This window comes from Rhododendron vialii, chromosome 9a (assembly GCF_030253575.1).
Source record: "Rhododendron vialii isolate Sample 1 chromosome 9a, ASM3025357v1".
Classification (NCBI taxonomy): Eukaryota; Viridiplantae; Streptophyta; class Magnoliopsida; order Ericales; family Ericaceae; genus Rhododendron; species Rhododendron vialii.
In genome coordinates this window covers 4721888-4738294 of record NC_080565.1, presented here as the reverse complement: position 1 = coordinate 4738294, position 16407 = coordinate 4721888, and the positions used below count along the sequence as shown (strand labels likewise).

General features: G+C 40.0%; 2 protein-coding genes across 5 annotated transcripts in view; both read right to left on the bottom strand.

Moving 5' to 3' along the window:
• The window catches only part of LOC131299942 (uncharacterized), a 94052-nt gene that overhangs the window by 4078 nt on the left and 73567 nt on the right, over window positions 1–16407 (bottom strand). For 2 of the 4 annotated variants that reach the window (XM_058325527.1, XM_058325529.1), the window contains exons 1-2: window positions 5289–5758; window positions 1427–2064 (exon numbers count right to left, since the gene is read on the bottom strand). In XM_058325527.1, the coding sequence (XP_058181510.1) occupies window positions 1427–1981 (555 nt within the window). In that variant the 5' untranslated portion in view covers window positions 1982–2064; window positions 5289–5758. Of the gene's footprint in view, window positions 1–1426; window positions 2065–5288; window positions 5759–7023; window positions 7225–16407 lie in introns of those variants that run through there. The other 2 variants (XM_058325526.1, XM_058325528.1) reach the window with 2 other exon arrangements.
• On the bottom strand, window positions 8083–15443 carry LOC131299528 (cysteine--tRNA ligase 2, cytoplasmic-like). The gene is made up of 12 exons (XM_058325116.1): window positions 15300–15443; window positions 12440–12519; window positions 12181–12270; window positions 11844–11942; window positions 11534–11699; window positions 11178–11459; window positions 10746–10976; window positions 9735–9786; window positions 9347–9480; window positions 9058–9222; window positions 8836–8946; window positions 8083–8596 (listed from the first exon to the last, which is right to left on the bottom strand). Exons 1-12 carry the CDS (start codon window positions 15441–15443, stop codon window positions 8360–8362), a joined length of 1791 nt encoding a protein of 596 aa, XP_058181099.1. The 3' UTR covers window positions 8083–8359.

Below are 16407 nucleotides of genomic sequence, written 5' to 3'. Positions count from 1 at the left end.
TCTCTTTATTTAGAAGACAACACAGATCATAATCAGCAGCTGAAGGCTATCCAAGAAAAATCTGAATATCTCCGATCTCTAAAACATAGATGTATTCATAAAGTAGCAAACTGAAGTTCGTGAGAACACCTATCTGAATCTGTAACGGATCTCATAGAAATAATAGAAAAGCGCTCAGACGCAATGTAATATGATGTCGTTCTTTGTTAAAATACAAAAGCAGGAAAATTGAGAAATGTAGATACACAATTCTTTTGAGTAAAAGAAAAACTCAAATCCTATGAAGGCAAATGACACATCTGCTGAACAAAGTAAACGTCACTGCATCAATGAAAGAAAATGTCTAAATTCTCTGCCTTTAGCCACGCTCCCCCCATCTCCCACCTCTGGGAGAGTATCCCTTTTCACCCCAATTTCCCATTTATCAAGAAACCCAACTCAAAAACCATCTTCACATAATGTCACTCATTCCACCTTCAATTGACGGCTCCCTAATAAACACCCCTCTTTTATTATAGATAGCACGTTCGCTAATCTCACATATGCAACAACTCTATCTCTCTGTATTTTGCCTCGAATCCACTTACCATTCTCCATCATCTATACTAAGAGTAGCTTTACACCCATGGCAACCATCACCCTTTCACTGATAATCAGTTGTCTGAAAGATGGGTCACTTGGCGCAATACAGAAAGAATTTAGAGATGTTCAGAGTATCTCTAGAAGCATAGCAGTTAAAATACATAGGAAAATAATAGCCACACCCAAAATTCGTCATTCATCAACTTCCTGATTTTTTTGAGAAAGATGAGAGAATAAAATGAAAAGAACTACAAAAGTAAAGTAATCAATTTTATGCATTAGTAAGACTACAAGTACATATACATTTTAGATCAATTTTTTGGAGCTTAACTAGTGTTTGTGACCACTTACCCGATATATGTATCAAAGCCAATTATATGACACTATTACTAGAAGGATGTACACATCCATGACAATTCATAACAAATGACATGAATATATAACTGTGATCGACTCTATCCCATATCCATTGACAGTCCTGTTTTACACATTCCAGCACTCATCTGACATTCAAGGGCTCCAAAAAACAAACATCAATTTCACATCCCTGTATAGCTAAGAGAACTTGCAGCTCCATCATCAATAACGTGGGGCAAAAGGAGAAACTTAAGGAAACTACAGAGTAGATCAATAGCCCATTCACACAAACAAAATAGAGGGCCGTCATCCAGTCACCTCCGTTACAGACATTGGCTTGCCAATGGTCATCCTTCTAACTAGATAAACCTAGAGTATGGATTTGGTCAACCTCAATACCTTTAAGGACTTCCAAAATGCAATTTAGTACTTATAAAACAAAGATTGTCCTGAAATAGGTTAAGCAAATGCATTTCCAATTGCATACCTGCTCAATGTTGTACCCAGGGCTCGGATCATTAGACAAAGTCAGAACCCTAGCAAACCGGTCCAAGCAATTCCCGACAGCAATATCTATAGTCTCCCCAAAAATCCGATACCGCCCCTCGCTATACGCAATCACCTGGGTGTTCCCACCACTCACGTACAAAACAACAGGATCAACTGCCCCAGTCACAATCCTCCCCATCTCAATATGTGCAACACAATGGTTCACTGCCACAATGGGTTTGTTCCAAATCTGTGAAAGAACCCGAACAACAACAGCAGCAACCTGCAATGGCGCACCCATGCCAGGCCCTTTAGTGTAACAAAGACAATCGATATCGTTTGGAGTTATTTGGGCCGTCTTGAGGGCGGACTTGATGAGTGGAAGGATGTGTTGGAGATGGTGTTGGGCAGTTTCTCTGGGGAGGAATCCATGGCCTGGTGGGGTGATGTAGGTGTGCCTAGGGTTTGACAAAATTGAGCCGTCAAGGGTCACAACCCCAACACCAATCTTATTGGCTGACCCTTCAAACCCAAGTGCTATCATCTTCTTCATCTTGTGATTCTATGACTAACTTAAATTCCCCAAGCCTTCAAATTGGTCTGATGACTTCAACTCGAATTGTGTATTCTTGTTATCTGGGAAGAAAATGTACAAACATCATAAAGTGACAAGGGCAAAAGTTCATATATTACACAAATATAAGAGCATTTCCAGGAGAGAGTGCAAAATGTGTCACACCCTGCGTCTAGAAACACCCAAAAAGAAGTGTAACAAAGAACAAACTACACCTGCTCTATAATATTCCCAAATTCACAAATCAAACTAGTGGAAATAAGACGAACAAAGCAACCCACGACTTTATATAATAGGAAAACTATCATTTGTACAATTTGTTCCGTGATCCAAAACACCTTACAAGCCACACCTGGCTGTACAATATGTTACATAAAAACTAAAAAAAAGAAAGAAAAAAAAAAGGCAGGACCCACACACTCGCAACCCACACCAAGCTAAACTGTACACAATTGATATCACCAAATCACCTTTATGAAAAGAAAATCAAGTTTACTTGCACAAAGCAACATATGAATGCATGTCCCTCCCAAATACATGACTCAAAGTTGTATTTTTAAACACTAATCCGTACAGAGTTAAGAACCACAAATTTTTAGGATCAAATTAGCCATATAGAACAGCAACTACTACAAAAATTAGAACAATACGACCTCTTTAGGTTGCTCAATCAATTCCACAAACTCAGACCACATGCTGCGGTCAAACTATTTCCAGCAGTGTCGCACCAACTTGTAAAATCCACCAAGATTAAAGTATACACCCAAATGACCTGGGATTTGGTATAACTCATAAGAACACATCAAAGTTCATCCTTGATTTTTCTCAGAATTTTACAAGTAAGAGAACCAAGTCAAATTCACTCTCAAAGTCAGAAATTCTGTGCAGGAAACACAGTTTTTCAGCAGAGCAGTCTGTGTTCGAATATTCATTAAAAATCGTGTACTTCATATTTTTCGATGATTCCAATGCCAAAACAACACCAACTTAACAATCTTTAAGACTCAAAAGGACCCATAACCAATAAACTTGTCTAAGTATAATAAATTTGATGGAAAAACGCAGCTCTGGATGCTGCCCAGATTTTCCAGAATTTCTCAACATCAACAGCAGTAAGCAATTTCAAAATTCTACAAGTTCATGCTCATAATCCATCTATATACCAACTAACATGTATCAATCTTGAGTTTCCATGATCAAAATCATATTATCCATACCAATTAACAATATTTGAGATTTTGAGATGAATTAGGTATGAAATCACCATGTAAGCACTATAGAACCTTAATTCTTAAATCTCTTCCATGTAGTTTGATTCTATATGCACATATTCATCAATACTCATAGTTTAAGGAAGATTTCTTACCACAAGAAGAGAAATTTTCAGATTATATGTCAAACTCCAAAAGATTACTTCAAGTTCTTCAAGCCAAACTAGGGTTTTTTTTTTTCCTATTCTTTTCAATGGAGAAGAAAGAACTCCGCGCGAGAGAGAGAGAGAGAGAGATCAGGAGAGAGTAAGAGAGAGACGTGTGAGAGGGAGAGAGATATGAACATAGGGAGAAACTGAGGTGAAGGCACCTCCTGCTGTTCTTGTAGTGAAACAAGACGTTATATTCACAACAAATTTAACATCTCAAACCAATCCCCATACTTTCTAATTATGTAAAATAACCCACGCAATTATTCTTTTCAAAATTTCATTAACCTCCCGACATGATGCATAATGTTATGAATGTTTTTGGATTCTCACAAAATGAGAACTAATTTATATTTGAAGAGTCATGTCAGCAAAAAGAACTCCAAGGTAGATAGTAAACTAACTAGACCATTTTGGTGTAGCACTCTCACTCTTCAAGTTTGAAGAGAGAAAAACGACTATTCAAATTGACACATCATCAAATATAATAACGATTGGTTAATTACTTGATTTTTTTGGCAATGTGGATCCCTTAAAGTCAAAAGATTAATAAAAATATTAAAGGTTAAAGAGTCCTTTGGAGTGGACTTGATGCAAATGGCACTTCAATTTGCCACATGTGTTACCAAATCTAAATTGAGTACTGCTATATACACCGACCAAAACATACCGAAACCGTACCGATGGCCGCGCACGGCCGTCTCCGGCCACCGGACGGCCGATCCGAGCCGTCCAAAAATTTTAAAAAGAAAAACCGAGGGGCCCTACGCGGGAATCAACGTCATCCGATGTGTGTAGGGTGCTTGATCTAAACACCCTATTTTTCGTGTATACATATATACACGAAAAATAGGGTGTTTAGATCAAGCACCTTACACACATCGGATGACGTTTATGTATACACGAAAAATAGGGTGTTTAGATCAAGCACCCTACACACATCGGATGACGTTGATTCCCGCGTGGGGCCCCTCGGTTTTTTTTTAAAAAATTTTTGGACGGCTCGGATCGGCCGTCCGGTGGCCGGAGACGGCCGTGCGCGGCCGTCGGTACGGTTTCGGTACAAAAATGGTCGGTACACATAGGATTTTCGATCTAAATTAGGTATAGAAATTTGCTATCTCCTTTGGAGATGCTCTAACACTCTATATTATGCGCAACACAACACCGACACTCCGACACGCCAATGTTAAAAAATGTTGGACACGGCACGTTAGGGGACATGTTTTAAATGATGTATATTTATACAGTTATACGTATAAAAAGGATCTAATTCTATATGTGTAACACCATACATAGCTTAAATCTTATATATCATCACATTATTCACAAAAGCATTCCAACAAAAAACCTTTCATCATTTGTGTGTCTTTGTCATCAATAAACTATCATATGGTACACAAAGAAGAAAGACTTTTCTAAGCTTTAACAAGAGTCTTAACTATTTCGTTTAACACCCCAACATGTCTTGCAAGTGTCCCAAGAATTTTTTTGGAGTGTCCCCGGAGTATCCAAGCAAAAAAACATTGAGAAAAAGCAGGACACGTTGGATTTGCGTGTCAGACATGTGTCCGGAGAGTGTCGGTATCTAAGAAGTGTCCGACACAATACGTGAGCTCCGACGAAGTGTCCGGAAGTGTCCGTGCTACACTATATTTCATGCATGAATAAAATCATCCCATTTTAAGAGTAAACTGTGAAAATGCAAAATCAGCTGATTTACATTCTGTCAAGGCAGAAATAAAATTTAACCAGGCTTCGTGTCTCAACCATTTCATTTTGCCTATATGAATCATTTTCTGCTGCTGTTCTTAGGAGCTTCAACTGAGTTCAATAAGCTGGATTGTTATTAACCTCAGAGCATACCGTGTTAATTTAGGCCTTCCCTTCCCCTCCCAATAGCAATTTTTTTAACAGTTCCTTGCATTTCCATTAACAGTAATAATGTAATATTATTGTTTTCCTTTACTTTTGCATCCCTTTATAGGTTTGCGAAGCCTAAAAACAAATTTGAAGGTAAAATTAACAAATAGAGATTTTAGTTGCTTAATCTATTTCGACAAGACGACAACTAAACACACTCGGTTTTCTAACCCGTGAACAAGTTAAAACTGAATGAATATACATATAGAACATCAAATGGGACCTATGGGCTCATTCATGCACGGTAGATGGAGATTGTAAACAAAGAACAACAGATGTTCTATCATAAGCTCCCAGATTATTTACATTGATAGCACAAATTATGCATATCCATGTACAAGCACACAAGTAAATAGTCTAATAATCCTACAAACATATATGCACAAATCTAGAAAAACATATATAGAAGTCAATAGTTATAAGAAAGTAAAGATGAATATATTCAGTGACACACACACACTTGATGGGGCAACAAGACTCACAACCCCAAAACCAATCTTACTGATGTACTTCTCAAACCCTTGAGCTATCACCATCATCAGTGTTTCTCGGCGGCCGCCGAAGCGCTTGGAGGTGCCCTGCCGCCACGCCAATACCCCTTGGCGTTTGATTTGGCGCCTAGGGAGGTTTGGCGGTGTTTGGCTGCCGCCTAGGCGGTCTCAGCGGCCTTGGTGGCGTCGTCAGCGTCTTCGGAGGCCTTTGGCGGCCTAAAATGTATAGTATTAGACTAATGGAGATCAAGTTTTGGAAGGGTATGGAGGAGAAGAGTTAGAGGAAGGAGATGAACTTTGAACTAGGCATTAGGGATCTCCGATCTCGTTTATTTCTACTTATTGTCTTATTCAACTTATTTGCTAGTTGCTACTACTTAATTTCATTTGGGTTTGTACATCAAACTTTGCATTATGGTTATGTAGAACTTTGAACTTGGATTATGGATACATAGAATATAGTTTGATTGGATAATGGTTTGTTAAAAAAAAAAAAACAGCTTGGCGCTTGGAGGTGGGTCTCTGCCCTACTAGCGCCAAGCGCCATTTAGAACATTGACCGTCATCTCTATGCACAGTATAACTAACTCAAATCAAACAATGCCTTCAAATTACGTTGATGAGTTCAACTGAATTTTTTTTTGGTTCAATTGTCAGGGGTGTCTGGGATAGCTTACGCACACCACAACTAATCCCCTCCCCGGTCTGATCAAAGGCAGGCCTTCCACACCGGGACTAGGGAATTCAAAAAGAAATTACTTTCTTGTGGCATGATCCCAAGAATCAAAGCTGAATATTCCTGTTATACAAACTGAAATTCGTATATTTCTGTTATAGAAGATAAATACAGAAAAAATATTTTGAGTCACGTGTAATCAAAATAAAATAATATCATCTTCTTTAAGAGTAATTCCAAATTTCCATATATGAAACATATATAAATGACGCAAATTAGGCGTTTTTTAACCAGCATATAAAACTTAGACACACGGCCCGGGCGCAACTATAAGGTTGCCACAGCGTGACCTGCTGATGGTCATGGGTTTGAGTCGCGGAAACAACCTCTCCGCTCTCCGCTTACGGGGTATGGCTGCGTATATCTTGGCAATAAGCTAGCGAAACCTAGACCAAACGCGTGTGTGTGCGTGCGTGCGTGTATGTGAGAGAGAGAGAGAGAGAGAGGTTACCTGCGAGCAGTCGCCAGGAGCGCGCGCGCGAGAGAGAGAGAGAGAGAGAGAGGCGGGAGAGAGTCAGAGACAGGGCTTGGAGTAGCAGTGGCCGGTGGGAATTGGGAAATTAAACGGTCCGATGATGTTGGACCCGTTTGACTTTGAATTGAATTTATGTTCGGACCTCTGAGCCCACCCGGCAATTGTTGGGCTTTAGGCCTGTTTGGAACTTACAGTAAGGAAAGGAAAGTGAAAGAAAAGAAAACGTGAGGGAAATGCGAAGAAAATGTAAGAGAAAATGTATTAAAAGGTGAAAAAAATAAATAGAATTACGCGTTTTTATTATTTTCTAGTGTACTTATCGTCAGTTCGACAATAGCGAGACCATTTGCTTAAAACTACGTTTTCTTATTTTCTTTCAAAACCGAACAAGGGGAGGGGATGTTCAAAAATAAAAGGGGAGGGAATTTTTTTAATTTCTTTTGTATTCCTTTCTTTTCCACGTGTTTCAAACAAAGTCTTCAGGCTATCGGGAACGAATTGGGTCATGGGCCTGGTTTAAGAGACTGGGAGAAATTACAAAATTGTTATTGGTACAACACTTGAACACCACCTTGTGCGGGATTCATTTTGAGATCCCATACAAATATTCCGAGCATTTCAATTTGTTCAAAATATTTTTTAAAGGGTCCCTGTAAAAAAATAGTTTAATTGGATATCGGTAAGTGTTTGATCCATAAGTTATTTTTTTGGTCCATATGGCGGACGATTAGTGACAAAAAAAAAAACGTACTTATTGATATCCGGCTGAACTGATTTTTTCCGGTTCAAAAAAATTTCTGCTAGTGGAGATTTGGGACTAGTCCTCCTACAGTACCCATCAAGTTTCGATGGATGCTTTGAGCTCATCTTTTGTTAACTAACTTCGCTTGTTAGTGGTTTGGGCCAAGAACAAGATCAGAATTGTTTATTTCGTAGAGTTCATCAAGTACATATTATACGTATTAAAACTGGTTTGATAGAACATCTCAATAATAAGTACATGAACGGAACAAATTTGTACAAAGCAAAATGGGATGACTAAAGATAATTTGAACTTCAATTCTGAATCTATTATAACAAGTGCTTTGCTGCCTCTCATTTAGAGTTATTCAGGAATCCTAAATAAATGAAGGATTCATTTTGAATCTCTTCAACAGGTGGGCTTTTTCTATTCAATGTGGCTCTTAAAACTTGTTTCTCCCTGCTGTCAAAAAGTTCCGGTATAATTATAATTGAAATAATTGTATATACCAAAATGCTAGAGGCATATCAACCACACCCCTCTCACATACAGCTGTGTCTGCAGCGCAATTTAACTTAACGTGAGCAGCGCCTGATCTTCATATTTATGTGGTACACAAGGCCTCCAAATAGTTTCCTTGCCCACATCCATCAGATCAATGCCCTTCGCAGCCAAATCCCTCCTGATTTGATCGCTTGAGAAATCTCTTTCCTTCCATGCCTGTGCTCTTTTCCTGATCAGATCCATCACCTGATCTTCCTTCATGTTTGCTCTATCCAATGCCTTCTCCTTCAGTTGGAGCACCACCTGTCATGAGCACTTCTGCAATGAGCTCCATCCAATACAAGTTTTCCAAATCATTTATACATAGGAGTATTAGGCTTTGTTTGGATCCTATGGAAAAGAAAGGAAAAGAAGGGAAAATATTTTTCCCTTGTTTGGTTTGAGAGGAAACAAAAAGGAAAATAACAAAACAAAGAAGAAATTTCCTCCTCACTTTCCTTTCTTTTCTATTCTTTTCTCTAAGTTCCAAACAGTTTTTGTACCTCGGTATAGCTCAAAGCGGACAACAATCCAAGAATGCTCAGCACTTCTTTAACCACTTTCTCTATTTCTATCAAGGACTGGATCAGTGGTAGATGCTGCTTTGGCTTCCCCTAAAAGTATATGGGGGGGTGGGGAAAATGTTCATCAAGTTTACTCAAAGGAAATAGGGTCAGATGTGATAGGCCCTGAGAGTATTAATAGTATTCGCTTCAAATGCGTACCTTTAGACTGTCTAAAACTTTGTTTATGAACCTTAATGATTCTGGCAGTATGCTGCCCAATACAGGAGAGGTTTGCAAGTCATCCGACATTTTGGATTGAAAATCGTTCCTTAGCCTATAGATGCAGTTTTTAGCTTCTCCAGAAATTTGAGTTGTTTTACCATTTGATTATGCTCCCTCCTCTGGGTCGACATCACGTAATGCAGACAGCTGCTTCACAATCTTGCAAAGTCTACCAAAAAGCTCAAAATTAGATGCATCAATAAAAAACGTGGAAGGAAATGTTTACCTTGGTGTCAGGTATGTGCAAAAATGAGATAGAAAAAGCAGCAGAAGTCATAGAATAATTAAAGCAAGTGAGAGAAAACTGCAACTGACCCTCGAAATGCATCTCGTGTATATAAATACATAAATCCACGAAATCTGTTTTACCAAATATGAGAAGGCATATCCCCAAGCACAAATTGGACCGTGCTCGACCTGAAAGTGCATTCCCTTTCTCGACAGAAATTACTTACCAACCCGAACTCATGGGACTGATAAAGATCAAAATGACTTTCCTGTCGAAGCCCTTTGTGTCTGTATTAATTTCTGACCGCACGAAATCTCCATAGCCAATTTTCCTTTTTTCATTATTAAAGCAGAAGGTTATGCCTTTGGCACTACTCCTATTTTACACAATCCAGGAACTTCCATAACGTTGGCGTAATTCAGTTTGAGCAACAGATCCTGACGTAATACATCAGTTGCTCCAATGCCAGTTGACAATATGTGAGACTTTTAGGAATTGTGATAGGGAGCTAGTTATGATCTCGATCGGGGAGAGGGGCAATCCTTCCTTCGAGCTGAGTTCAAGCAACAAGCCATAGGAGTAAAACAGCTATCGTTCTAGATTGCTTATGATTTCTGAGGGAGCAGTTCCATGAAATTCATCAATGTGACTAGCATAAAGGTTACCAACCATAACAAACATGGTTATGAAGAAAAGATCACGTGGAGTGCTAAATGGATACAAAAAGAAGTTTGCAGCCAACAACATAATCAGGTTGGCTTGATCATGTTAGGCTTCCAGTTTGATTCGCTATTAGAAAAAGCTGTACAAGGCCCCGAAGCAACCCCAATGGACCACATTTAGCACGATCTAGAAGAAGAACTTCTTGTCCAATTGCATCACAGCCTACAAACATCCCTAGTATTACCATTTACCAAGAAGTATACACAAAACTGAACAGAAGGAACTTTCATCTATGAAAAGCAGAATCTCCAAAAATAAGATATTCCCCTTGGTGGCAAAAATTTGTTAAGCTGCCCAAATGAATTGTTACTCCTTAGCCGTTAACAAAGCTCTCCTAGCCATCATCAAAGCTCTCTATGTTCCTCCTATATCAGGTAATACTTTCCAAGTACTTCTCCCACAGTTTTTCATTGTCCAAGTACTCAACGTACCCATTCATTTCTTGCTAGAATGTTTTAATTATCTTGGTGGGTCAATCACAAGGGACTTTTAGTATTTCGTGCCCCAGATTACAAGACCAACAGCTCAAAGGGCAAAGCAAAAAGTCCTTAAATCAAGACCAGTTAGCTAGGAGACTGGTAAACTGGCACCCAAAGCTTAAAAACAAAACAAAATCAACAACAACCAAATATCCTATCAGGGATATTCCAAGTAGAGCATAGAGCCAGGTTACCCTCTGTTCTTTTAACTCTTCTCCAAGAGCTAGCACAGGCAAAACACAACAATTGGATCTGATCTTGTCTCCGAAGTCCCAACAACCAAACAAAGGTTGACCAATAATGTGGTTATGCAAGACCTCGTTGGTTGGTACTTGGTTGGGAGCACAACTGGATACCCGCACTATTGAATAATAAGGCTCATTTTGGGGAACGGGGACACGGTTTTTTACTAATTCACAGGAGATCTGTAGTGCACACTCATTAAGTAATGCCTCAAAGACAAAGGATGGTAGAACTTTGTTATCTGCGAAAAAGAAAGATAATAATTAGTAGGTTAGGAAAAAAGAAAAATATTGCTCAAGGAATATTGAAATATCGTAACACCAGAACCTCATGTTTTAAAAGCAGATGAAGAAAGCATGAAAACAATAAAATTGTCCCCTTACCTCATGAATTGGTATGTGGTTCCCCAATGATTTTGACATTTTATCATCTCCAATATTAACCCTACCAATGTGCACCCAGTAACCCACTTTGCTAGCTTGGCATGCAGCCCAGCTCGTGGCAATCTCATTTTCGTGATGTGGAACGATTAAATCCCTTCCACCACCATGAATATCAAATTGGATGCTGAGATAATGGGAACTCATGGCACTACACTCTATGTGCCATCCGTGCCTCCCATGACCCCAAGGGCTGTCCCAATAGGGTTCACCGGGCTTTGAAGGCTGTGCAGAAAAAACATTAAAACAGTATGATGTACGAACATCACAAACACCGGCAATGTGTCAAGGACTTTTACCTTCCACAGTGCAAAGTCGTGTGGATCCCGCTTCTTGGGATCAGGAGTAACTAAAAGGTCTTCCCGAGAATTCCCTGATAAGCAGCCGAAATTTGGGTATTTATCAAGACTGAAGTACACATCCCCATCAACTATGGAGGCGCAGTCATTATGGATGGTCTGCGATCAACACCAAAACAGAGGGAGAGCTTATATCATTGTAAGGAATACATACAACTATAAGTCTATAATTCAAAAATTCCCATGCTTGCTTCCATCAACTTTACATCCGCAGCAAATAAGTGTTTCTGGAGGCCAAGAGTTCGATTGCCGCAGTTTCTTTCCAGATGCCGCCTTCGAAGATGACATTTTCAGTCCGAAAACAAAACTTGCAGCAATTTCTGTCTGACCGGACCTTCCGAAAACAAAGCTAGCATTTTAAAATGCAAAAGATATTGTAAAGCTACTGATTCCAAAGAATGCAGAAACTCACATTCCAAGATGTACAAACAAGATATATCATGTTGATACATTTCTAAGCATTCAATCCTCCAACTAAAAGGAACTCTTCTGTGGTAGACAAATTTCACGCAGAGAAGAGCTACACTTCTCCTGAGGCACTGGTAAAGAATGCATTTGTCTGACACTGGTAAAAATAGCTATCTCACAGTCCCCTTTGGGATGAAGTGAGTAAGAATCTTGACTCAAGGCAGCGATCCAATACTATAGAATTGCTATACGTTGTAGAAGGTCTATCCCTAACAGTTTTAATTACAGAAACATCAAGTTCAAAGTATACAACAGCATAAAACAGTTGTGAAAGAGGAGAGGAACAACGAAATCACCTCATCTATCATAGAAATGATTTGTTCAATGTGACTAGTAACCCGTGGTTCATGCTTAGGAGCAAGGCACCGAAGAACACACATATCATCATGAAATTTTCCAATGAAGTGGTTAGCCAAAGTGAAAATATTCTCCTCACGCATGTTTGCTTTAGCAATTATCTGCAGTACCCGAAATATAGAAATTACGGCAAAACCAGATCTTTCCAGTATTCCTTGCACCCAATTTCAATTCCAACCGGTTGAGGCTTGAAGTGTTTGATTGGTATGACATGCTAGAAATGTATGGGTACAGGCAATTTCTAGACATTACAGAGCATAATATCATCTCTAGGTCGTTCCTATTATCCTTTTTACGTGTGTGGAAAAGTAAATTTCACTTTAATTCTAAAGGGACGAGACCATCGCTGGATATTGCTTAAAAATAAAATTTAGCAAAGGCCATAGTTGTAAAGGCACGCCTAGGCGCAAGGCGAGGTGAGGCGCACCCCGGCGCCTTGGCGACGGCTTGACCCCTAGGCAAGGCAAAATAAAAAAAAGGCGAGCAAAAAGCGCAAAAAAGCGACAAGGCGAGAAAAGTGACCAGGCGCATACAGCGCGCTTCTTTCAAATCGATCAAAAAAGCAAGCTTTTTTCAAAAAAGCGCACATTACACAATTATTTTCAGAAATAGTTATTTTTTCGCATAGGTATGCCTCTCTTCGAGAAGGTGCGCGGCTCGCCTTGCGCCTCTCGTCTTAGGCCCACCAAAACCTTGGTGCGTCTTTCGCCCTTAACAACTATGGGCCTATGGCAAAGGCCCAACGCTGTTGCACTTGTGTACATCCAAATGAAAGTCCAAATGCTGAATATACCTAAAAACCGAGGGTCTAAATTGGTAGCCGAATGGAATGATTATCCCTAACACGAAACCCAATTCTGTGGCAAGAGATTATTAGCATCAGACATCTGGAGGGGTTTTAATCACATATTAACCTCATACATTATTACTAACCTACGACAAAAAATCCAAAAGGCCAAAGAGAGAAATAAAAGTTACACTTCAGATTCTATAGTTTACTTACATTATGAATACATAACCTATGTCAAGATTACAATGCACAATGTAAAAAGATTTGTATCCTCCGCTCAACACCAAATCAAAAAAACCAAACTAAAACTTTTGTCCCACCAAATTGAGTTTGCAGTTCGTGGGTGGTGGCTTCTCTTCACAACTTCTCCGGATTGTCCCTCTTCTGCTCTGCCGCGAACCTGCACCAAGGCGTGAGGTGGTTAGCCGCCCTTCGCCCCTCCGACGAGCAAGTTAGAATACAGGAGAGATAGAGAGTACTTTCGAAGTGTAGGGTTGCGTACCTCTCTCTAGGGTTTATCCCTCCACTTATATAGGCGAACGTACTTGCTCCCCAAGCCAAGAGTGACCGTGACGCACGGCACATGCCCATGACGTCACAAATAATCGTCTTCCTTCTTAGACATTCCAGTCCTCTCTGTAAACAACAACATGAACCACCACGTGGCCTCTGCATGGGTCAAACCGACCCGGCAAACCCGGCTTGGCCCACAAACCCGGCCCAAAGGCTCGGACGCTGGGCCAACAAATTGGACTATAGACCGATGAGTCGGACCCTTCAATCCGGCCCCCCTCCGCTCGGCCGCCCTCTTCACTACGCTGGGTCTCAGCCCAGGGGACGTATGCGAGGCCTGCCAGGAGAGCCCAAACTCTGGCTTTGCCCCCTTCCCCTTCATTGGCCAACCACAAGCCCAATCTTGGTTCGGCCTACCAAACAGTTTGCTACATGTAGGGCTGCAAACGAGCCGAGCCGAGCCGAGTTTTAGAGTGTTCGAGCTCGGCTCGGCAAAAATTTAGTTGGCTCGAGCTCCGCTCGAGCTCGTGACGAGCTGCAGGGCTCGAGCTCGAGCTCGGCTCGATATGTATTTACGGAGCTCGAGCTCGGCTCGTTCGGCTCGTTTATGAAACAAATATATATAAATATATATATAAATAAATATAAATATGTAAAAATATATATATAAATATATATATATATATATAAATATATTATATAATCGAGCTCGCGAGCCAATTCGAGCCGAGTTTCGACTAGCTCGAGCTCGGCTCGTTTATGAAACGAGCCCAGGACTCGAGCTCGAGCTCGGCTCGTTTTTGTCTTGAACCGAGCCGAGCCGAGCCGTTATCGAGCCGAGCTCCGAGCCGCTCGCGAGCGGCTCGAATCGTTTGCAGCCCTAGCTACATGAACCACTCTGTCAAGGGATACATGGTTCAGTCAAACTTATTAAACTTATGTCAACATCAAAATCAATGCTGAATGAAAAAAAAAGAATCAGAGTGCCCATAAACCACTAGTTCCTGTCTACCATAAGATACTTCAAAACGGGAAAAACTAAAACACCAAATCGAGTTTGCAAACTTACAAACATTGTCGTGCAAAAAAGAAAACATACGTACAACATAACATAACAAGAATTAGTAGCTCACCTTGTCGTCAACATCAGTGAAATTCCAAACATAGACGACATCAAATCCCAAGTGCAACAAGTATCTACTTGATTTGAAAATTGACAAAAAAATCGTAATTAAAATAAACAAAAGAAACGTTGATGCGTAATCCAAAATAGGAAGAAAAAATTCAAACTAATTTATGTTGTAGATAAACTTCTAAGGCCCCGTTCCGCTAAGGTAATTATTTTTTAAGCACTTTCATTTACCAATATGCATTAGTATTTTTTATTTGACATCACATAGCAAATGAGATTCATAAGGAAACAGTATCCAGCCGAGTCCAGTTGCGGTTCTAAAAATCAACTCCGTATGAAAGCTAAAATTCACACCAGCAGTGCCATCATAGTACAAGAATAGACGAACATTCTTGTGCATTTAGTTTCATGATGAAAAAAGGAAAACATAAAACAGGAAAACTCACCGGTACAGAACATCGAACCCAATGGTAGAACACTAGAACGGACATGGCCGACATGGGTTTCTTCGTAAGGAGTGATACCGCAGAAATGTACATACCCACCTTCCCTGGCACCTTGGGCACAAACAACTCCTTTTCTCTAGTCATTGAGTTGTATATATATAGATTATTGTTTGTAATTAACAGAGTTCTGGGACATAATAACCTCCTTTGATTTGGTGTTGCTGCTGTTGCAAAATAAGGACATTTGTTCCGCCAGGGTCGCTATCAGCTTAACCTCCTTTCCATTGACCTCTTCCATGTCTAGATCTTCAATCTAGAACTTCACAAAACATAATCCTCACGCACCAAAGTAAACGTAACATATATGGGAGAACACCACGGATCCAATGAGGGATCCCGCAGGGTGCTACCGTGCGGGACTCTCCTTTTCCGAGCAAATTTCGATGATCCAAGTCGCTCAATGTGTGCAAAACATGATTTTAAGAGTACTAGCGAGAAATCAGCAAAAAAAATGATCGGGAAGGGCTTGATCCGAGCAGTTTTTTACTAAACCGTTCAATAAAAAACTGTTTGGATCAAGCCCTTTCCGATCATGTTTTTTGCTGATTTCTTGCAAGTACCTTTAAAATCACGTTTTGATCACTTTGAGCGGCTCGGATTATCAAAATTTGCTCAAAAAATGAGAGGTCCACACTACCGTGCAGAATCCCTTATGGAATCTGGACTGTATGTGAGAATATGATAGTGTAGAATTTATGTCAATAAGACAATACAGGTACAGCACAACCTCAGCAGATATAGGGCTTTCAACAATCAAAATTAGGGTTTTCAAACACACACACACACAAACTCAAGGTTTCAAATAACGGTTTCGAGGAACATAACGGTAATGGTTGAGGTTTAACGGTATCGGGAGTATCGAACAATATCTAACGGGAATCGATTGTCGCAGTAGTGAATTTTTTAAAATTATTTTTTGAGGAAAATACAATTTTAAGTTTTTAAGTGCCAAAATCACCTGCAACGCGTGGTCGAGTATCGGCCATAACGGTCGTGAATCGGAAACGGCCCGATATGTAATGGAAATGCGCCATACGCACGCGAATCT